This window comes from Colletotrichum costaricense (genome assembly GCF_030867565.1).
Source record: "Colletotrichum costaricense strain IMI 309622 chromosome Unknown Scaffold_5.1, whole genome shotgun sequence".
NCBI classification, from domain to species: Eukaryota; Fungi; Ascomycota; class Sordariomycetes; order Glomerellales; family Glomerellaceae; genus Colletotrichum; species Colletotrichum costaricense.
Window position 1 is genome coordinate 2,584,654 of NW_026848234.1, and position 20,982 is coordinate 2,605,635.

A 20,982-nucleotide genomic window follows, 5' to 3' on the forward strand; every position below is an offset into this window, starting at 1 on the left:
CAATTTCTCTTTCTTACTTGAGGCTCTCAATCCATTTTTCATTGAATATGAATACCGAATGTCATTAGGGTAGCAATTAGAAAGCTTTGTCAGTGTCAGGCTTAGTGCAAACCATGGTCCCAAACGACAGACATCGTTAAAATAATCTAGTGACGTAATACTTGCTCAGGGATTCGCTTCTTGTAGACATGTGGACAGAGCACTTTCAATCCTGGTGTGTTTGATTCAACGCAGTTTGTTGCAAAGTGTAATCCAATTGCCGCCGTAACATGTTCTCATTGACCAGAACATTACAGCCCATGATCATGTAGCTTGTGCCAAGTGTCGTTCAAATCTCGTATGACTTTACGCGTCGTTAACATTCGTACGTTTTGACACAAGGAGCCTAAAAACTCTAGGAAGCTGGAATCTCAACTTCGATAACACTGAAGTGGTCTGGTGGCTTCTTCCAAAACTTGATGACTCTGAGACCGGCCGAGTCAAGCAAAGCCATCCACTGCTTTTCAGTGCGTTCTTTCCCAGATAGATACACCATCATGGCTATATCAAATGCTGTAGTATTCATCTGGCTCTTTTCGTCGTCTAAGACCTGGTCATGAATGAGCAATCTGCTGTAGCCAGGTTTCATGGCGCCTTTCTGCATCTCTAGTATCTTCAGGGCCGAATGGTCGGGCCAATCATGGATTATATGGTGCATGTAATATGCACGAGCGTCTGTATCACAAGTCAGCACCAGTTCCGTACAAAGCGGTTTGTATAGCTAACGTTTCACTGGTTGTGGCTCGAAAAAGCTGTATTCCACCTGCTTTACCGTGTTGGGAAGGAGCGCTTTATCCTTCGCATCACTAATGACTGATTGGAGATCCTCGAGGTATAACCTCGAGCCTTCGTTGGGGTAAGCTTTGTAAAAACGTAAGAGATCATGCCCAATCCCGCCGCCAATATCGACAAGAAGTGGAAGGCTTGAATCTGATCCATCAACCAAGTTACGGTGAGGGTACATATCCATCCACGGTGGCTCTTTGTTGGTGGACGCCTTTTGTACGATATTGAACATCTCACCTATTTTCGGATTCCCGCTCAGAAAGGACCACAGGTCTCCGGTGTGCCCAGTAGATTTCCGTAAGATTGTGTCAGCAGGATCAGAGGGATCCTTGTACCCTTTTTCTGCCAGATGGTCGGGCAAAGTACCATATGCACGGTGGCCAGTCACGTAACTGTGGGGCTTATAAGTATGTAAAATCACTTCGGTTTGATCGTGCCACTCACTAGAAGTTTGTGAGAGTGTGGAAGTCTGGCTTTGATAGTTCCATGCAGAACTGGTTCGGTTTGAACTTTTCTACTGGAACTTGTTCCATAAGACCATTCGCAGCTAAGCTACGGAGAAACCTATCTACAGCCAATCTGTCAGCAGTGTCCGAAAATGATTCCAAGTACCCAAGTCTATCACCGATGAGACTTACGAAGAAGCTGAGGATCACAGCTCCCCACAAGGCCTGCGAGCTGAGCACTCGTCATCGGGACAAATCCTTGTTCTTTCCACTTCATCATCAACTTCAAGTCTTTGATGATTTTTATCCCCGCGGTAACAGCAGGCTAAAACTGAGTCAGCACTTCATGATATATCGAAATCTCGTCTGCGTGTTTCTTGGGCCTCACCTGATTTAAATGAATTCTGACATATGTGTCCCAGGGGGTCTCCAGCTTAGACAGAACTTCATACGTTGCTAGAAGTGCCTTCATGCGATCCTCCTCTGTCTGAAAAGAAGATGCTGTGATACCCCCAACCGCTCGCAGGTAGTCTTGGCCGTAGTTAGATCCGACATTCATGCCATTGATTCCATCCTCTCTCGAAGCCATGATGTCTGATTTAATATTTCGTATGAGCGTGAAATAAGTGAAGTTGATACTTAGTGAGTTGAGTCGAATCCTGCCACTGCTAGGGTACTTATTTGGTCGGTGAAAAGGATATCATATGTATATATATACGGTAAACCATAAAACAATGATCAGCACCCAACTAGCCACGGCCTAAACTTCCTGAACCAGCCCACAACAACAAGAACCGGCGACGGATATTTTCACACGACCGCGCTACCCCAAGCGGAAGAGATAAGCCTTCGCGCGCCTTCGCTTTCGAGCCTGGGGCCGAACCTCATCCAAGAGCATACTACCTATTTTCCGAGTCCAGTCACATTTTCACCGCTGCATCCGGAAGCCCGTCCAAGAGACGATCTCTAGTGTACTTAACGCTTAAACGACATTGAGCAATCAGAAAGCTTCATCGCTGTGTAGATGTCAGCCGGCACGCTAAGCTTACCTTGAAATGGCAGGGACCTTGAGTTGGATGTTTCGCTTGGCAACTTTATCCAGACGTGTGGTATGACAGAGCGCAGAGCTGCCAACCAAATTACAAGATGAGATGTCGCACAGACTCTCGTCTTAAGAAACTCAAACTGTCTGATGATATGTGACCCAACATTAGCTACGTAGATGGCAAGCGCAAAGGCAGCTAGTTCGTGATCTTTCACGTGAATATGAAGACCTTTCGAACTAAAATGGTCAGCGCGATTACCAAGGGACGACCCGAGGCTAGGGCATTTGCTATTTGTCTTATTAATAGTGCGTACAAGCAATAGCAAGGTGATCGTACCTCGAATCCGCATAATATCAATTGCCGCTGCCCCTTCAGAAAAAGCACATCCGGCGGTTTCTCAATATCAGATGGAAGCCCAGGTCTTTGGTCGATTGAATGCAGAGATTATCTAGCACTCATTTAGGGCGCGAAAAGCGCTGGCCGCACGGGGGGAAAATGATGTCATTTGATTGCAGAAGGTTCCATCAGTACCCTCGCATCAGTTCACAGTTTGTGCTCGCTCTCGAATCGAGAGAATAGCCTTGAAAACGTGCCATACCCGCAGTCATATTCTTGACGTTTTCATGCGGGTTAATACGGTGCTTCTCGAATCTTCTGGGAAAACACGTTCGCACGCCCACGCCTCTGTATCTCTGGTAAGTTGAAAAAGGAATTACATTAATGTAGGTATGAACATCACACTGCAACATCTGGTACTTTCCGCCAAGTACCTTCATTATATTTTAGTTGTTAGTACTAACATTATTATTCTTAGCAGCCGGATGCCTCACAGCACATCCTCGACAAAAATTGGACAATGGTATCAATGAACAAGACGATCAAAAACAGAGATTGACTAACGAGGACTAGTTCTAGAAATCGTGGGAAATTGGGTTTTAGTAATCGATACTTGCGATATTGTCATTGCTCTATATAACTTTATTTTCCCCAGGTTGTCCCATCTCCAAATCTAAAGCTTTCATAATGAAGGCACCAGATACATGGCTTAAGCTATAGAACATGGAAATCGAAGGTGGATCAAAACACGAGGGCATGTGTTTGTTATGGTCGTGTTGATTTTCGCTTTCCGATGATTACGAGCTAACGGCCAGTGCTGATTGTGGTGCGAAGATTCATCACATGTAATGTTCCAAAAGGTCCAAACAAGACGGAGGAAGAAGACCAGGAGGAGCATGCTAAGACGAATCGGAAAGTTCACTTACAACGGAATAATACATGTCACAGCACAGATTCGAAAAGTGTCGCTGTGGTGGAATAGCTTGAGGTTGGTTTGGGAATCTAATTATAAGATTTTCTGCTGATATTCTAATTCAGAGTCCAGGTGAAGAGATACCAGGCTACGACCCAGTCCACCGGTTACCATATGGGAAGTCTTGATAACCAAGGTTGCCGTATGTTCAATTTCATCCCTGCTAGATTCGCATACCATAAAGCTTTATTGAACTCTTGACTTTGACTACCTCGAACCTATATCATACATGTTTATGAGAGGGATGATTTTAGATGAACTTAACTCGTCGCGAGCCATGTCACAGGCGCTGCAACCCAATGATTCAGTATCATCATTCCCCTGTTGCTCCCACTCGGCACATGGAGGTTGACTGGAGAAGTTGGGGCAATCTGGGGAAGTTTTGGCATACGGCATACCGGCATACCGGCAATCAGGACATGGCACATGCAGGGCTTTATAGACTCGCGAAACCGAGAAGATAAACAGGGATAACGCTCTATTATCTTGATCAACATCGAAGTATGGCCAGATGGAAGAAGTCTACAGTGTATTCGAGCACCGATCTACCACGTGCTGTTTGTTAACTAGCATGGCACAACCTTGGAATCGAGAGTTCTATCCTGCAGCCTGTGCCAAGGTGGAATCGCATGATGTTAACTTTTGGAACTACCCCAAAGCAGTCAACAGATTGTCCTACGCCCTGGGAATGCCAACAATTTGTTCGCAGTTTTTGTCGCTGAAATACCTAATGCAGGAGCTGCTCATCGCCACCGCCGAGTGAGAGAACCATCCAATTGATATTGGCAGACAATTCTGTTGCCCTAAATATGGATTGTGGAGCTATTACTCCAAGTATATGTAGGGAGCCGCAAACAATACTGCACCGTATTACTTAAGCCTGTTTCCGCTCCAGAAAAAATTCTGTCGGGGTAACTGTCTAAGCACATTTCTGACTGGCATATATGTGACTCGGGTGGTTTTCATTGTTTGGGGGGGGGGGGGGGTTGTGAGTATCTACATCGGGGAAGACCCCAGAGACCACTGAAGTTGGTGAAGTTTACTTCCACATGCTCGGACCTAGCCAGCCTGGATCAAGGTGACAGGCCCTTGCTAGGATAGCGTTCAATACAAGAAGTTTCAATCTTCCCTTTTCTTGGACTGAATTGTTCCCCAGGTTCAAATAAAAGTCCAAGCTGCTACCTACCTTATTCATACAAGTATTCCTTGTGTTCACCTTAGCCAACAACATCGGAGCCCCGGACTAGCTTCGATGATAACGAAATAGACAGCCGGCAGAGCAGCTGGCTCGCACATCGGACACATCATGGAGATCAACCCGACTCTCTTGGAAATATGGACTTTGTATGCTGTTGCGACTTTGATGATTGCGGCGAGGGTATTTTGCCGCACGAAGCAAGTGGGCGTGTCTGGATTTCGACCTGACGATTACATCATCTTCTTCACATGGGTATACCCTATCTTGCTGTCACTGGGATGGATCCGATTTCGACTTACACCATGGCAGTCTCTCTACACTTCTGTATGCGTGATGGCAACGCTCTTCGCGCTGATTGCCCAAGGCAAACACACCTCGCTCCTGACCCCGGAACAGCGCGCGACATTGCCAGAATCAGAATTGTATGTGCGAAGGAAACCTTTTGTTCTCAACAAAGTCTGACTAAAAGCAGCTATCAGTGGGAATACGGCTCGAAGAATTTCGTCGCAGGCATGATTATCTATGCGACAGTAGTGTGGTCATTGAAGTTCAACAGTACGTGGCATGCTGTTTTCGAGGCCTCTTTCATGCTCAAACCTGCATTCATGCCACAACATATCTAATACATGATAGTGTTGTTTTTCTATCGAAGGCTGGTTGCGGGACAGTGGGTAGACAAGTTTATATTCCCTGTCATGGGTCTAGTTGGTGCCACGGCGGTTGCGATGGGTCTGATCATTGCCCTGACATGCCTCCCTCTCTCTCTCATGTGGCAAATTCGCCCAGATCCAGGAGGTACGTAAGCTTGAGTGGGATCCGAGTAGGAAGCATTAGCTTACAAGATCTGAAAAGAGAATTGTGTGCCACAAAACAAAATTTACTTCTACAGCATCTTCGTGATGAACGTCACCACAGATCTTTGCATAATTGCCATTCCTATACCCGTAAGTATCCCTCGGTCAAACCTGCAAACGGTCAGTTAATCATCAGTTAGGTGATAAGTCTCGTTAGAGCCTCGATTTGGCGCAGGATTGGAGTATATTTTCTTTTCAGCTTGGGAGTTTTCATCATGGTTGCTGCGACAATCCGTGTGGTTCTCATTTTTCACGTAAGACATACCATTCCCTCTTGGATTCCGAGATGTTGCTAATTATGCATCAAGCCTACAGGTGGCTTTGGCCCAGGGGCAATGTGGTCAATTCGTGAGGACTTCATTGCCATTTTCGTTGGGCAGGCCCCCATGGTGGTGCCTCTTTTCAAACGGAGAGTATGGGCTCAATTCTACCACAAGTACAAGTTCACACCGAAATCAAGTCAGGTCTCGGATGGTATAGAGTTGAGTGATGGGATTTCCAGCAACCACAACGACAAGAAGAAACCGAAAGATCCATACAGTCTTACACAGCTAGGGTTTACTCATGTTACAAATGCGACCCTTGGAACACGAAATGAAGCAACCTCAGTTGCCAACAATAGCTCAGAAAGTTCAGCGGTTGCGGTGGAGGAAGTTTACATGTTAGGTCCCATCAGAGACTTCGGGCCAGACTTAGGAGCCATAGAATTTGTCTCGAGAGAAGATCGGCACAGTCTCGAGATTACTGCTGTGTCCGATCTCCCCAGGGCCGAGACAATAAAATTGGTCAGCAAGAGAGAAGAGTTGTAATGAAAATTGGTATGCTGGAATGAGAAATAAAAATCTAGATATTTGATCTGAAAACAAGAAATTTCCCAATCAACAAGGAACGGGCTGTGTAGAAGCTCAAGCCCCCCAGAGCAACCGTTGAAAGATACAGACCCGACGCCCCTACTGAGCCCACCTTTTCCAAAAGGGAACCTCCTGCTGGAATTGCCGTGAGGGCACTGAAACTAACAAAGAATGTCATGGTACCTGAAATCACGTCAGTCAGACAATCATGAGCGAATCGGGGCGGGTATGGTTTGGTGCATCAACTCACCATAGTATCTTCCGTAATCTTTAGGATCGCAAGTCTTGCCCACACACACTAGTCGCAAACTCTTGTTAGTTCCAAAACGAAATCTCGAAACTGAAGATGCTAAGAATTCGCTTACCGGGAAGGATTGACAGGAAAGAGCCAGTGCAAAATCCCCACAAACCAGCAAATGCGTAGAGGATTCCGGCCGATTGGCCCCCGAACGGGACAAATAAGGCTCCAGTAAAGATCAATGAGAGACAAGTCATGAAAAGCATGACGTCGAAGTGGCCTACATAGTCACCCGCAAGTCCAGGCAGTAGGCGGCCTAGGCATGAACATCCGTTGAGGATTGAGACCAAGGTATAACCCATCGCAGATGGAAAGCCAGCCTTGACCGCAAAAGTTGGCAACAGCACGCCCACTCCAGTGATGGAAAACTCATACAAGAAGAACCCGAGCGTGATGAAGACGAAAGGCCCCGACCGAAAAGCGTCAAAGTTGAGTGCTGCTGATTTCTTCTTCGACGACACCGCTGAGGGTAGGATCAGTTTTGGAAAAGGCAAAAGCAAAACCATGCCAATAGTCATGAGACCTAGAATCACGAAGCCCATCACCCGGTTAGACCATGACCAGCCCAAAGCCGGGAAAGCCCTGCGGAGGACTAGTGGAAAGGTGATGCCACCCAAAGAAGCTCCAGCCATCGCTGCACCCATTGCCAGGCCTCGACGGCGGATGAACAGCTTGCCTACTGCTGATATTGCGACAGTTGAGGCTACCGCGGAGGCAATGCCTCCCAGAACACCTAGGCAGAGAAAAATCTGCCAGTAATTTTTACATTCGGAGAGAAGGAAGAATTTTGCGACGGTGAGCCCAACTGCAACTGGCGCCAGAAGCCTAGGACCATAGCGATCCATCAAAGGGCCGACCTGAAAGCCACATAATAGCGAAAGAGCTGTGTCTAAGCCCGTGATCCATCCAATATCTTGTGCAGAATAGTCGCTCAACTGATTTAGTTGAAGGAAAGATTGGACAGTCCCGATCGATTGAGAGAAGCCTAAATACCAATCAGTCCGGTCCAATCCATGGGTGAAAACGGGTACGGCCATCCTATAGTGCTGAACGTACCATATGAGCACATCAAGAATAGGCCAGCTGCACCAACACAGGACCATCGCAGAAATTCTGTCTCCTCACTCGCGGCATCATTGTTGACGTTGGAAAAATCATGAATATCGGTTTCTGGGTCGATTTGTATCGGTGCAATCGCCAATGTTGGGCCTGAAGACTCGCGTTCCCCCATGCTTGAAGGCTGAGAAAGCTAAGGTAGTTGGGAAAGAAGTAACTCGACTGAGGTAAACTTGTCGGCATGAAGTAATTGAGTACTTGTGTGTTTCGACAAGTCCATTGTCAAGTGGTGAGAATCAGAGCTTTTCATCAAAAACTTATGAAGCCAATAATAAATGTGATGTTTCTACCCGTAAGCGCACGCAAAAAATTTCATTGTGCGTCAGGCGCGCCCAACATCCTGCGAGAGGCGAAGACAAAGGCTTCGAGTAAGGGTCTAGAAGCATGCCGGTCTAAGTGACCCACTACGGAGACTTTTCCTCGCTTCTCGATTTGCCTCCTTTCATTCATTTGTGTTTTGAAAATCATCAGTGACTCTCGAACTCTAACATCATTTCACGAGATGACAGAGAAGCTGAAGCTATAAACCCCATGTGGCAGTTTTCAACGTACCTAAGAGTTGAAGTGACACGACTTATTTTCAGTAACCACATTCACCGCAATTGAGTTCAACCGCACGCGAAGGCCTGTGGTCCGGGTTCGGACCTAGACTTCACGTTGAACAAGCTTGCCATTAGTCGATGGGTCCGGCCATCGCGTTTCTAGTGTAAGGCGCACTTGACACATCCGACGTCGGGCCAATCATCGAGAGTGCTTTGGTGGATCCCGTGTCATTCCAACGCATGAAAGTGCGGATAGACTTCCGACGACTCTTCCACTCTTGAGCAAAACAAAGTCCAAGTCGAATGACTCCCCTGAGGGAACACCAATACACAATTCACGTTTGACATTGTTTCTTCATATCTTGATACGCCTTATCGATTCGATCACGCCCTATCAGCCCGATCTTTGGCAGGGGCTTTGACATCCTTGACAAGCCTTACTGCTTCCCCAGATTAAGGCCGGGAGATTATTGCTGTGGCTACGGTGGTGGAATTGAGACTCGACAGGATGGATAACTCGGATGAAGCTACTTCTTCGACTGTAAACCGATTCGTGAACCTCGCCGAAATTTCCCTGCCACAGGAGCCCAGGGCCAATCTCGCTATCGAGAACCTCGCCGTCGACGAAGCTCTATGTTTCACGCCCGTTGAACAATTTAGCGGTGAAAGCTCCCCGTTCGTTTTTGACGGATCCCTTGACTACATCAGCGATAATTTCGAAAGTGGATGGACGACACCCTCGACATCTTGTGCCAACTGCACCGCATGGGGCTACCAATGCCAGCTCCCACAACAACCCGAACCTCAAGACCGCTGTATATCTTGCGTTTCTCTCGGATGCAACTGTACTTTCTTAGAAACCACGCCGAACTTCACTGGAGATGTTTTCAACAACCTCATGACCGACAGCCGGACTGTTACAACCGATGTTCAGAACCTCCCGACACCAGAGACTTCAAAGAGATCAAGCGGCTCGTTCGAGCCACTCAACGTTTCCACTACATCGACTCCTCCTCCACCCAAGATTGGCACGAGATTCTCTCGCGACTCAACTCGAATCTTGAGACAATGGCTCTCCTCCCACAGCCACCATCCTTATCCAAACGACGAACAAAAGAAAATCCTCCAGCACCAAACGGGCCTCAGTAAGATCCAAATCACTAACTGGTTGATCAACGCTCGTCGTCGCGGAAAAGTACAAGGCCGTCATCGATCTACGTCACCATACTCGGGAAACTCTGGTACTGGGACAAGACCTATAGATGTCCCCGCGAGGCCAGGAACACCAGCTCCTAGAAGCAGCCCACACTATCAGGGGTTGAACCCGCTCGAGAGATGGGTCGACTCTCCTCCAGAACACGAGCCTGCTACTGTTGGCGACATTGCACGTGCCGTAGCATCTACTCATGCAGGATCATCAGGTAAGTTTTGTACTTTATGAACGGCCCTCCATTGTGTGAGTGTCAAATGTCGAGGGGGTATCTCAAAGCTGATCCCTTGTAGTCGCAGACGACAGCTTCAATGCTAGCTTCACCGATGAGCCAGCACGGTCCCTTTATCACACCTCGTCAGCTAGTAGCGCTGGAACCTCGAGTGGCGGCTCATTTGCTTCTGCCTTCTCCCATGCTTCCAAAGACTCTGCTTCCCTTCCGCGTCCCGCTGTTCGTAGTCGAGCACGGCAACGTAGACGTCCAAAGCGAACTTCTCTTGCACATCCTCGGAACCAGTACCAGTGCACATTCTGTACAGAGACGTTTAGAACGAAACACGACTGGCAGCGACACGAAAAGTCTCTCCATATGCCCCTCGAAAGATGGGTTTGCTCGCCTAAAGGGCCTCGGGCCGTCAATCCTGACACAGGCCAAACATGTTGTGTCTTCTGTGGAGAAGCCGAGCCTACTCAATCGCACATCGACAGCCACAATCCCTCATCTTGTCAGGAACGAACGTTCAACAGAAAGGATCACTTGAAACAGCACTTGCGTTTGGTACACAATGCTGGCCTTCTCGACTGGTCGGCTAAACTCTGGAAAATTACCATTCCAGAAATCGAGTCTCGTTGCGGCTTCTGCGGTGCATCTCTCGATACTTGGGGTGTCAGAGCTGACCATCTCGCGGATCATTTCAAGATGGGTTCCGACATGGCGAGTTGGAAAGGAGATTGGGGCTTCAACGATGCAGTTCTGGATATGGTTGAGAACTCTGTTCCACCTTGTAAGAGAACCCAAAACTGTTTCGCGGATGCCCGGACTAATGCGCCTTCCAGATCTCATCGAATATGAAAGATTCTCGCCGTTCCCCTATCAAGCAAGCGGCGTGCCTCCCGAGTCGCCCCGTAGCGCCTATGAGTTGCTCACGCTGGAACTCAATCATTTTCTACGACTATTTTTCGACAGAACAGGAAACTTGCCCAACAACAGAGAAATCCAATTCGAGGCTTGTCGAATCGTCTTTGCATCGGAAGTCTCATCTCCGGAAGTTGAAAAGGGTGCGAAACCCGAGTCGTGGCTGCGAGACTTGATTACCTCGTCAGAAGACCTCACTCGAGAGGCTCGATTTGGGCCGATAAGATCGCCAGCCGAAAGCATGATGTCTGTTCTTCAGATCAAAGGAAAGCGCAGTCTGTTTGATGAATGCCCCTGTGAATTGCAGCTTGATGCCTTTGTTGATAAGCACAGGCTACTTGGACCCAATGTTCTCAACAACCAAGAACTACAGAACGAGGCTTGTAAGATAGTCACACGTCTAGGCAAGAGTTGGGGAATGTCTCCGGCCGACTTGGTTGTCAACTGGCTAGTCAACCTCATCAGCTCATCAACTGGCTGGCTTACCGCGTTTCGCTTGAGAACACGTCTTCTTCAACACGAAAGCTCAAGTGCTCTACCTCCACTACGACTTTCTGAGAAAGACCAACAAGTAGGACTCGGAGATCTCATGAACGGAAGAGCTGCTGCAAATGAGCCTTTCGAGCCCCCGATTCCATTTCAACTCCAAGGTGTTCCTTTTGACAGAGGACTCTGGAGGAATCTAGCCATGCCGAATCAACGCGCTTGGCTGCAGGATACAGGAAGTGACGTTCTCCCACCATTGCTACAAGAACCTACTACCCAGGACGCTTCTCCAGCAAGCGATGTCGCCCAAGCTTCACCCGTGTCGCCTCTAGTCTCGAATACTCCCGACTGGCAGAGACCCGGAAGCACTGGACCAGATGGCCGCAGCGCACACCCGCAGTTTTCAACAGTCAAACGAAACTATGCGTTTTTCAATGACTCCAATTTCAATCGGTGGCTTGCTCTTGAGCTACGACGCTGGATCGCAGCAACCATGTCTCCCAACAACCCGAACAGTCACGTTCCGTCGGACCATGAGATTCAGCACCAAGCGCGATTCATTGTTTATGAAGAGTAAGTTCTGTCTCCTCGTCTTCTCTTGTAAGGGATTATTGAAGTCTGACTGATTTAGCGGCGACCCTTGGAATCAGACCTCGGCAGACAATCTTGAGTGGCTACACCGTTTCAAGCGCACCATCGGTATGCCGTCAGAGGAACCCCAAGACAACTTGCCAAGGGGGTCAACACGCGCCCCTCCCCTAAACCCCTCATGAATTGCAAGTTGTGTGAAGCTTCGTGAAGAGCTTCCGCTCAGAATATAACTGCTCCGAGAAACCTGAGCTCGAGGCACTTCGAAGCCACCCTCGCTCTCTTCATCAGTGCATTCATGACGTCGTGTGAAGTGTGTTGCGCCTGATTTTGGTAGCCGAAACCCTCATTCATAATTCGTTAATGAGTCCAGGAATTTATGGATTCGGAAAACCGAACGAGTCCAGTAATACATCGAGGACTGTGGCACTTGAGTGCCGAAACCCGTCTACCCGATCACTAATCGCGACTCTGAAAAAGACGATGTGGGGATTTCAATCTAGTTGCGGCTCGCAGGGCCAAGCAATGGTTCAACGGACGATCCTCAGACAGGGGGTCTCCAATCTTGTCTTTTCACACTTGAAGGGGATCCAAAAAGCGGCACGTTGAATACGCGAACTCCACTTGCATTGTCACTATCGACGAGTCTACGCTTGAAGTCATGTACTTCCTTCTAGGCTTGTCTGCCGTCTGCACGCTTCTCCGTTGGTCTTGTCGCGCTCTTGCTTAGTGGTTGAGCGTCTTGCCATGCTAGTGATGGTTCCGAGGGAATGCAACCCTCTTTTGGGAAGGTTAAGGTTGCAGAGCCTAAGAGGTTGATGGTAGTAAGCATGATGCCTTGTCCTTGTCGACCCCATTGGGGTTACCAAATGAGAATGGGTTTCTCGCTTGGATTATTCCTTCAACCATCTGGCCAGGTCGCGTGGACCCTGGCGCAGCCTTCACAACCCATCGCGGAAATTGTTTGTCCACCACTGGGCTGTTTTGTGACTGGTTCTCTCGTGGGAGGTAGCAGGTTAATTGGGAGACTGGATACGGCAGAAACATGCCGGACGGGTAAAGGGGGCATCATCTAGGATGAATCGAAGCAGTCTAGAACGATGAGCAGCCTTCCATATAAATCCTACACTCGTTGCCAAGAGTACTTGGCGCTTCTTGCCGTCGTCGTTCCATTCCTAAGACTCCAGTCTACGTTAACCCTCGACATTGCTTCACTCCGGATTTCGATCTTTTTCGACTGCATACCCTTGCTGCCTTCAGTCACTCGCTCCGAATATCCGTCAACATGCGTAACGTCGCTGCAGCTGCTCTCCTCGCTGCCGCCAATATGGTGAGCGCTCAGGATAAGGTCGGGTTTGGACCAGCATTCTCCCTCGGTCCCACTCAGTCTTGGATCCGTGAGGCGACTACAACTCTCGTTCTTCCTCCCGTGCCTAGTCCCCAGAAGGATCGTCTTGCTCTTTGGCCCGGCATGGGTACCAGCGGCGGTGACCTTATCCAGGCTCTTGCTGTCTCCTTCAGCGATCCCAAGGCGTAATCACTTGTATATTCTATCAGAAGGCAAAGTCACGAGCTGACAACTTCCATAGGAACTGCGGTGCTAGCGTCGGTCAGTGGTGCACTTGGGCCAGCACTCTTCAAGGAGAGCAGCTCGGAGGCACGCAAGTTCCTGCTTCTGCTGGTGACAAGCTCACTATGCACTGTAAGTCATCAGATTTGGATTTTATCATGAATCGAGTCTGACTCCATAACACAGACAAATACAACGACAGCACTGGCAAGTATGATCAGACCGTCTCTCTCAACGGCAAGGTGGTGTCGACTCTTTCAACGAGTAAGTAAAACTCAAAGACTTAGGCGATGTCAATGTACTAGGATGAATGCTCACAATGCAAAGGCTCCGGAAACGCCGAGGGCTGGGGTACTGCTGTTGAATGCCAAGACGATGCTTGTGTCGGTACGGTTGTTGCTCACAGTAAGTGCTCCCTGTGATGATTTGTTCGCTTCATGGTTCACTAACCTTGTCATTCACAGAGTACACAGGTACGACCATCATACTCAACGCCGCCGATAACACCTTCGGCAAGACCCTCGGTCTCAATGAGGCCGACTCGTCTGGGCTTACCACTTCCGACAACGGCAAGACCTGGAAGGTTGATACTATCAACATCCACACACATACCTTCAACAACTAAACTGCCAAGCAAAGCTGCATGTACAGATACTATTCCTCGTTCATCCATCTTGTAAATACTTCCCGAGGGTCTTGAAACCTCTTCACATATTGAAAAGCCCGTACATATTGCCTCATATTAGTTGTCGTTGAATCATGGAGGTTTTTTCAGAGCTGTGTTTCGTCTCATAATGTACAGATATAAATGAATGCTCTGCTACTTTCCCGTACCTTCCTCCTCAATACTGAGGCAAGTCTCGTCAAAGTAGCAACTCCTTGTAGTCCGGCAAGTTCCACTTCACCGCACTCTCCTTTAGAACCCACTTCCCAAGGTTCATGTGGAAGAAAGAAACAATTCCAATAATCCAGTACAAGATTGTCATCCCAATGGGTCCCGTCGGCCACAGCTTATAAACAAAAGCGTCATCTGTGATGCCCTCCTGCACTTGATCCATGAAAGGCCGCATCTTTCTTTCGTACTCGTGTAGAGCCGTTTCAATGCCATCTTGGCCGCGTTCAGATCCGCAGTGTTTACCGATCTCTCCAGCCAAGACGTAGGCGCCGACAATTGCCGAAGTTGTGCCCATGCCCGTCATGGAGGATGGTCCGTACGCCGCGTCTCCGACAAGGGCGACATGCCCCTCGGACCAGTGGTCAATCTTGACCAAGCCGATTTGCTCGCAGTAAAAGTCTTGGGAGTCCATCATCGCGTCCAGGAGGTAGTCCACTTGCCATCCTGCGCCCTTGAACGTCTTGACAACAACATTCTTTACTTCCTTTCCGTGGGTTCGTCGAGCGTTCTGGAATTCTTCGTCATGAGATGTGAAGAAAGTGTACGCCTGGATCGCTTCTGGACTGTGTCGTCGAGTCATTACAATCCGGCTGTTGGTCGCGAAATAAGCCGTCGAATAGTACTCTTCACCCTTCTCTATTGATCGGGGTATTGTGAAGTAAGAGGCGTGAATACCCCTGAGCGGGTAAAAGCCGTCAGAGGCTTCGGACTTTAGCATCATCTTGCGCGTACGTGATCCTTGGCCGTCGGCACCGACCAATAGATTGAAATGTTCCGTCTTGCCGTCCTTGAAGCGTACGTCTACGCCGCCGTTCTTCTGGTCGAAGCTTTCCACGGAAGTGCCAAAGATGTACTTGGCACGGCCCTTGGTGGCATCGTAGAAGAGATGGCACAAATCTCCTCTCATGATCTCATACTCGGAGGTAAAGTTTTGCGCTCCACTTCCCGAGTGGTTCATCGGGAAGTGGCCTCGCCTTCGGCCGGAACTATCGACAAACTGGAGGCCTTGCTCAGGAACCGATTTGGCGCGGAATCCCTCTTCGAGACCCATACGCTTCAAGACTTCAATGCCGTGTCCTCGGAGGTCGATTTGAAGTCCTGTAGCGCGGAGAGTAGGGAACCATTCCACCACGGTAACATCATGGCCGAGTTTGACTAGCCAGAAGGCGAGGCAGCCTCCAGCGATTCCACCGCCGCTGATAAGAATCTTCAAAGGAGAAGACATGTTTGATTGAACGTCGTGATTAAGTATAAGGATAGTGAGGAGTACCTAGGGCGGAGAAATGAAGCAAATGTCTTATATCGTGTTTTAATCGATATGAGAAGAGATGTTAGGTGATTCTGTCACCACACTTAAGTACTTTAATCAATCAAGGTGGCGAGGAGTCACACTCGTATGAATGAGCTGTTATGTCCGTGTCTTAGCCGCCTCGGCCGAACCACTGCGAACGCCCTTTCTTTGACAACAAGTCAGCTAATGCCGATGGATCGAGCTGTAGATACTCTCGGTCAAAGGCCAAGGTCCGATATGGGGACTGTCAAACGGCTGTGACAAGTAGCAGGAACGTTCAGTCGCTAGTCAAACTGTAGCTGCAAAGAAAATTGAAATAGTAATGAGTCTTTTCAATCGAATTTTGCGGAGATTTTTTTTCAACTTTCAAATTGAATGAACTTTAAAAATCTCCTTCGGGTAGAAAAAAGTCAAAGTCCCAGTCAAATCCAAAGCCTCCCTGTTCGTGGTCAAGCCCCGAGGATCCAAAATCTGCATCGGCCGTTGAGCATGGCGTCACAGTGCTTGCTTGACCCTCGAGCAAGGTGTGGCAGTATTCTAGACTTTCTTTCGCGCTCTTCGCAATCTCCAAATCTCCTTGGATGCCCATTTCCATGGCTTCTATTTGTGCCACAATCATTTTGAGAAACATGTGACCTTTGATATTTGTCTCGCCTCCGTACCTTACTCTCTCTGCCGCTATCTCTATCAACTCCATCATTGTTTTCTTCAGAAATTCTCTCTGTTGGACGTTGCGTTGCAGCGTTCCATCACGATGCTGCGTCTCTGCTTGAGCGATGTACTCGTGGCTTACGGTAGCAAGTGCGTACCTGTAGCCTTCGCGGAACATGCCTCCCGCGATTCTGAATAGACGAGAGAACTTGTCGTCCGGCACAGGTGACAGGATCGTGATTGTGGCGTCAAGGGTCGCCTTCGTCGAGTACTGGAACAGGGGGTTTGTCTGTGCCTGGCTCGCGAACGGGCAGTGCAAGGGAATCAGGAAGCGACGCACGAGAAAATCGAGTAAGTTTTGGTGGAAAACAGAGACTCCGGATCGTTCGTGCTGCCTCACGAAGTGGATGTTGGTCCTGCAGGCATGAGTAATCTCCGAGCTCAGCTCCAGTGCGACGTGATAAGACAACTCATGGTGTATCCCATTGAGCAACTGAACAACTCGAAGCCGGCTCAAGAGAGAGTCTCTGAGCTGAAGATGTAGCGACATATCCGTGTAAGTGCTCCTCGGATGTGATCTTAGCTCAGTTCGCGACTCTTCTAGTTCGTCGTCATTGATGTTTGCAGGCGGTTGAGTATCAAACTCATCGAAAGAGATCCTGGGAGGCATTGCCGCATCTAAGGATGACTGGATTACTAACTCCAAGATGGTCGACCAGATTCTTCTTCGGATCTCTGCTTGCAACGTCGACATTGACGATAAATGGCTTGGATCACGGTGCAAGCCGATCTGCATGGCTGTATGGATAAGTGTTCCTGTGGAAATCCATACCAGATCGCCTCCAATCGATAATATATGCCGTGCAAAGATGGTCAAGCAGTGAATCTGGACGCCGTTGATACCCAATCGATCCTTTTCCAGGGGGCCGGAAAGCCAAGCCTGGGCAGCGTAAATCCACTGATGAGCCAGGCGTTTAAATCCTGGCTCGACTAATTCAGTGTCATGTAAGCTTGACCCAATCGCGATGACGAGAAGTATCTTGAGGCGCGAATCGGTTTTGACGCTAGCTGGGTCATCCCAAAACCGCTGATATTCCGCCTTGAAGGTAGGCTTGTGTAATATGCGGTAGGTTGATTCGAATGAATCCAGGTAATGATCTACCATTGTATCGGCTACCTCGCGAGATGGCGCCGCCAGGTTGACTCCAGAGTTGCCAAAGCTTCTGCTGGGTCGCCAACTTTTGATGCTCCTCGCTAGGTCTTTGCAGTTCCGTAGTAAGGTTCCGGCCTCTATAGCCATGGCCTCAGTTTCGGCATCTGGAAATGGAGTATGACTCTCATTTGCAGCAGCCTTGACGTAACTTGTATAGCAGTCCAATAATCTGTCAAACTGTTCAAATGTTAGCAGTGGGCACCTTGCTAGCAACCATCACAGCCAAAGAACATACTTCGGAAGCTTCACCCATCCAATCACTCCATCGCCAGACTCTTGACTTCTTCAACACTACGCGTGAATCTGTATCCTTCCCCATCATTTGCTGGGGAACTTCGGATCGGCTTCGTCGTGCCGTATCAGCAGATACTTGAACTTCTTCCAATCTCTGGACGCGGTGTAGGAGATCTCTGAGAGCGGGCTCGGCAGCTGAAGCTTGAGCCATGTTTCCAGATACGACGACCTCTTCACTGACATCATCGCCAATACTGGCCTCGCGACGACGAGAATGCGCCGGTCCAGGCTCAGAGATGGCATTGGCATCGTTTGTGGACTCATGTGCCGGAACAACAGTCGGAGCCTGTGACAGGGGCGATATCATGTGAATTGACTGCATTGGCTGAACAGCTTGTTGCACCGTTGGCCGAGTTGCCGGTTCACTTCCGAATACTCGGTAGGTGCAACGGAGTTTTGATGCAGTGCAATGCCCACATGGCTCGTCGCGATCACACTTGATCTTTCGGCGTCTGCATTCTAGGCATGACAGAGCGGGTCTGCGCCGTCGACGGGTTTGTCGCTCCATGTCTGAACAGTTGATTACGGTCCAACGTCTCGGGCCTATGGCGATTGCAGGCAGACTTGGGGTGGAAGGGGAAGCAGCGGATGAGCCAGATGGACCGTCCGGGTGCTGAGGTGAAGTTGACTTCTGGAGACGGACGTAAGCGGACATACACACGCGTGTTCGGCCGTAAGCGGGCGAGAATGCCGAAGCTGGCCCGCAGCCACAAAGCCGCTAACGTCATGACGAAGAACTGGACAAGATGGCCTTGAAGAGGTCCGATCGTAATTCCGAACCATAGCATGAGAAACTCCCTTTCCAAGGTGTCACTTCATGATCATACTTGTAAGCAACATTTGACCGAGTAGGTTTGGTAAGATTGGTAGCAGCGGGAATTCCCCTCATCGGGTACGTTACATCCCCATAGACTACTAAACTTGACTGCAACTTCAACTTCAATTTCAACTTCAACCTCCCTACCATCTAGGCTTATGCCCGATTCGTGTGGCATCTCTGAGTTTAACATACTCTTTCATGTCTCGCGTATAGCGATCCGTGATCTCTCTCCTTGGTTCTAATAGTCCGGACAAGGGATTTTGACCATGTGCTACATCATGAAGCATGGAATGAAGTAGATCAATTCAAATCTTTGGATCCCTACATCATCAACACGGACTTCAAGCTCATTGTAATTTTGGTGTTGACGCCAAAATAATTCTACCTGAACAGTCTCTTCATCACGGTGTACTAATCTCAATCTTGATGGCAAGATGGTCAACGTCTATTTTGTCCCGGCCGTCCACCTCCATCTAAGACGGAGGGTATCCCGCGAGCAGACCTGGTACACGGTCTACACAATACTAGTGAGGTAAAGTCCGGCCAGATTCGAAGAACATCTTGTCCGTAGGCCATCCACGAGCCCAATCAAAACTGAAACTATAAATGAGACCAAGCTTCAGGGCCGTTTTCTTCAACGTATCGCTGAGCATTTCTCGAGTTTCATGCAATGTCATCGGTATTGGTTCCAAGGGCGCAATACGTATACAACAATGGCCTGACGATATTTCATCTCCCGCGGTGCATGTAGGCTATGATGGTGAGCCGCAATTTACTCGCCCGAAAGTGGAACACAACCAAACAGAGGCTCTCTCAGAAAGGAACACAGCCCTCTTCTCCCCAAAGAACATACTCCATGTTACGAATTCTGAGGCCATCGTTGTACGCAATCCTTGGTTATCTAAAGAGAAATGCAGTGCGATTGGTTAGCCAACCTCCTCTCCAGCCGGGCAACTGACTTCATCTTGGGTGCTGCTACCGCAGGGTAAAGCACCCGGCTTAGCGGCAGGATGAACCACGAGCATTCCCTGGAAGTTCCCGTAATCAACAATACCACGGATCGATGCCAAGTACTCCAAAGTCTTTTTGAGAAGGTTGGAGCCAAACTCACTTTAGCGGACCTAGATATAAATGTCGAGCGAGATTCGAGACGTTACGGAATGATTGTCTTCCTTCTACTTATATTCTATCAACCTAGACTTGGCGGGGTTCACAAGAAAGGCAGCTTCATTCAACCACACGCTATCGAGAACCGAAGGCATAATCCCTTTCACGAAGCCAGACAGCCGTTCATCTCTCAACGTCAAACTCCTCGGTCTTTTCCGCCAGATTAACACTACTCCTGTAGTAAGCGTTGCCTCCAGTCTTTGTCTCATTTGTGCCGCCGGACTGATACTGATGCCTTGATATCCCAGCTCCTCGGGATGTTGCTTTCTGGCACTGCCATCTCAACACCATCCCCGACCGGTGCAACACCCTGCGAACCGATGTCTGATATTGAATCAAGCGCCAGCTGACCTTATTCACAGCAGAGTGCGGACCTCTTCCTCAGGAGATGCTTTTCTGCATCACGTCCTGCATCATTTTTCGAAGAGAGGCTGCTCGAGGATTGGCTGCTGAAGGAGATTTAGCACAGGCCGTGCGAATGGTCGGCCGTGGCCATGGCCACACTTGACGGGCTGCTTGAGAGACCGAAAGTGCGTTTCGCTAAGGTGTGGAACTTGACTTGCAAGCCAATGTCAAATATTTTAATGTGATACTAAGTCAAGATGTTTAGTTTCTATATAAACAAGTCGGTTCAGAGACTATTTCTGACAGATTGTCAAGATAGCAGGACAATCATATCACTTCTATAGCCTGCTCAAGTTGATAAGCACTACATTGAATCATGAACTCTAGCTTTTCATTACCGGGACATCTTGCATTAGGTTATGCAAGAACTGCCCTCATTTTTCGACAAGAGTTTTCACTTGGCGCCTAGGATAATGCACCCCACACGACTTGAAGTTTCATAGCTTCTACACGATAATCATGATTCATGTAGACCAGAACTTCACTGCAACTATGGTCAAATCCGCTCAATCTACTCAAGTTCACGTGATACATCCAGATCACATCAGATAAGAGAGAGTTCAAGGCGTTGTCAGTATACCACGTGTTGTGACTCTGCCTCCTTGACACGTCAATTCCACCATCAAGCCACATGTCTCGATTCCTCTACCAAAGTCCCACTCAACGTATACCAACTAGCAAAGTTACAACAGGTACCTTGTTGACTTGGATATATCCAATTACCGAGCATTTCTTTCAATATTCCCTGCCTTCAACGCCCCCCACCATATTC

At 48.6% G+C, this 20,982-nt stretch overlaps 7 protein-coding genes across 7 annotated transcripts; 3 read left to right on the forward strand and 4 right to left on the reverse strand.

The window, feature by feature from the left end:
• Nucleotides 1–394: 394 nt before the first annotated feature.
• CCOS01_06004 (uncharacterized protein) lies at nucleotides 395–1,860 on the reverse strand (the record flags this gene model as incomplete). The annotated part of the gene is made up of 5 exons (XM_060454177.1): nucleotides 395–714; nucleotides 766–1,217; nucleotides 1,270–1,393; nucleotides 1,464–1,596; nucleotides 1,660–1,860. 5 exons carry the CDS (start codon nucleotides 1,858–1,860, stop codon nucleotides 395–397), a joined length of 1,230 nt encoding a protein of 409 aa, XP_060315949.1.
• A 3,072-nt stretch (nucleotides 1,861–4,932) lies between these two features.
• CCOS01_06005 (uncharacterized protein) lies at nucleotides 4,933–6,487 on the forward strand (the record flags this gene model as incomplete). Its single annotated transcript, XM_060454178.1, has 6 exons — nucleotides 4,933–5,246; nucleotides 5,297–5,379; nucleotides 5,458–5,619; nucleotides 5,677–5,768; nucleotides 5,819–5,932; nucleotides 5,987–6,487. 6 exons carry the CDS (start codon nucleotides 4,933–4,935, stop codon nucleotides 6,485–6,487), a joined length of 1,266 nt encoding a protein of 421 aa, XP_060315950.1.
• Nucleotides 6,488–6,521: 34 nt separating this feature from the next.
• Nucleotides 6,522–7,864, reverse strand: CCOS01_06006 (major facilitator superfamily transporter; the record flags this gene model as incomplete). Its single annotated transcript, XM_060454179.1, has 3 exons — nucleotides 6,522–6,712; nucleotides 6,780–6,827; nucleotides 6,895–7,864. The coding sequence occupies 3 exons, from the start codon at nucleotides 7,862–7,864 to the stop codon at nucleotides 6,522–6,524; spliced, it is 1,209 nt and encodes a 402-aa protein (XP_060315951.1).
• A 1,129-nt stretch (nucleotides 7,865–8,993) lies between these two features.
• CCOS01_06007 (uncharacterized protein) lies at nucleotides 8,994–12,089 on the forward strand (the record flags this gene model as incomplete). Its single annotated transcript, XM_060454180.1, has 4 exons — nucleotides 8,994–9,906; nucleotides 9,989–10,699; nucleotides 10,752–11,889; nucleotides 11,948–12,089. The coding sequence occupies 4 exons, from the start codon at nucleotides 8,994–8,996 to the stop codon at nucleotides 12,087–12,089; spliced, it is 2,904 nt and encodes a 967-aa protein (XP_060315952.1).
• Nucleotides 12,090–13,189: 1,100 nt separating this feature from the next.
• CCOS01_06008 (uncharacterized protein) lies at nucleotides 13,190–14,099 on the forward strand (the record flags this gene model as incomplete). The annotated part of the gene is made up of 5 exons (XM_060454181.1): nucleotides 13,190–13,437; nucleotides 13,494–13,606; nucleotides 13,661–13,738; nucleotides 13,802–13,879; nucleotides 13,939–14,099. 5 exons carry the CDS (start codon nucleotides 13,190–13,192, stop codon nucleotides 14,097–14,099), a joined length of 678 nt encoding a protein of 225 aa, XP_060315953.1.
• Nucleotides 14,100–14,337: 238 nt separating this feature from the next.
• CCOS01_06009 (uncharacterized protein) lies at nucleotides 14,338–15,594 on the reverse strand (the record flags this gene model as incomplete). The annotated part of the gene is made up of 1 exon (XM_060454182.1): nucleotides 14,338–15,594. One exon carries the CDS (start codon nucleotides 15,592–15,594, stop codon nucleotides 14,338–14,340), a length of 1,257 nt encoding a protein of 418 aa, XP_060315954.1.
• Nucleotides 15,595–16,042: 448 nt separating this feature from the next.
• Nucleotides 16,043–18,326, reverse strand: CCOS01_06010 (uncharacterized protein; the record flags this gene model as incomplete). The annotated part of the gene is made up of 2 exons (XM_060454183.1): nucleotides 16,043–17,701; nucleotides 17,760–18,326. 2 exons carry the CDS (start codon nucleotides 18,324–18,326, stop codon nucleotides 16,043–16,045), a joined length of 2,226 nt encoding a protein of 741 aa, XP_060315955.1.
• Between the last annotated feature and the right edge of the window lie 2,656 nt (nucleotides 18,327–20,982).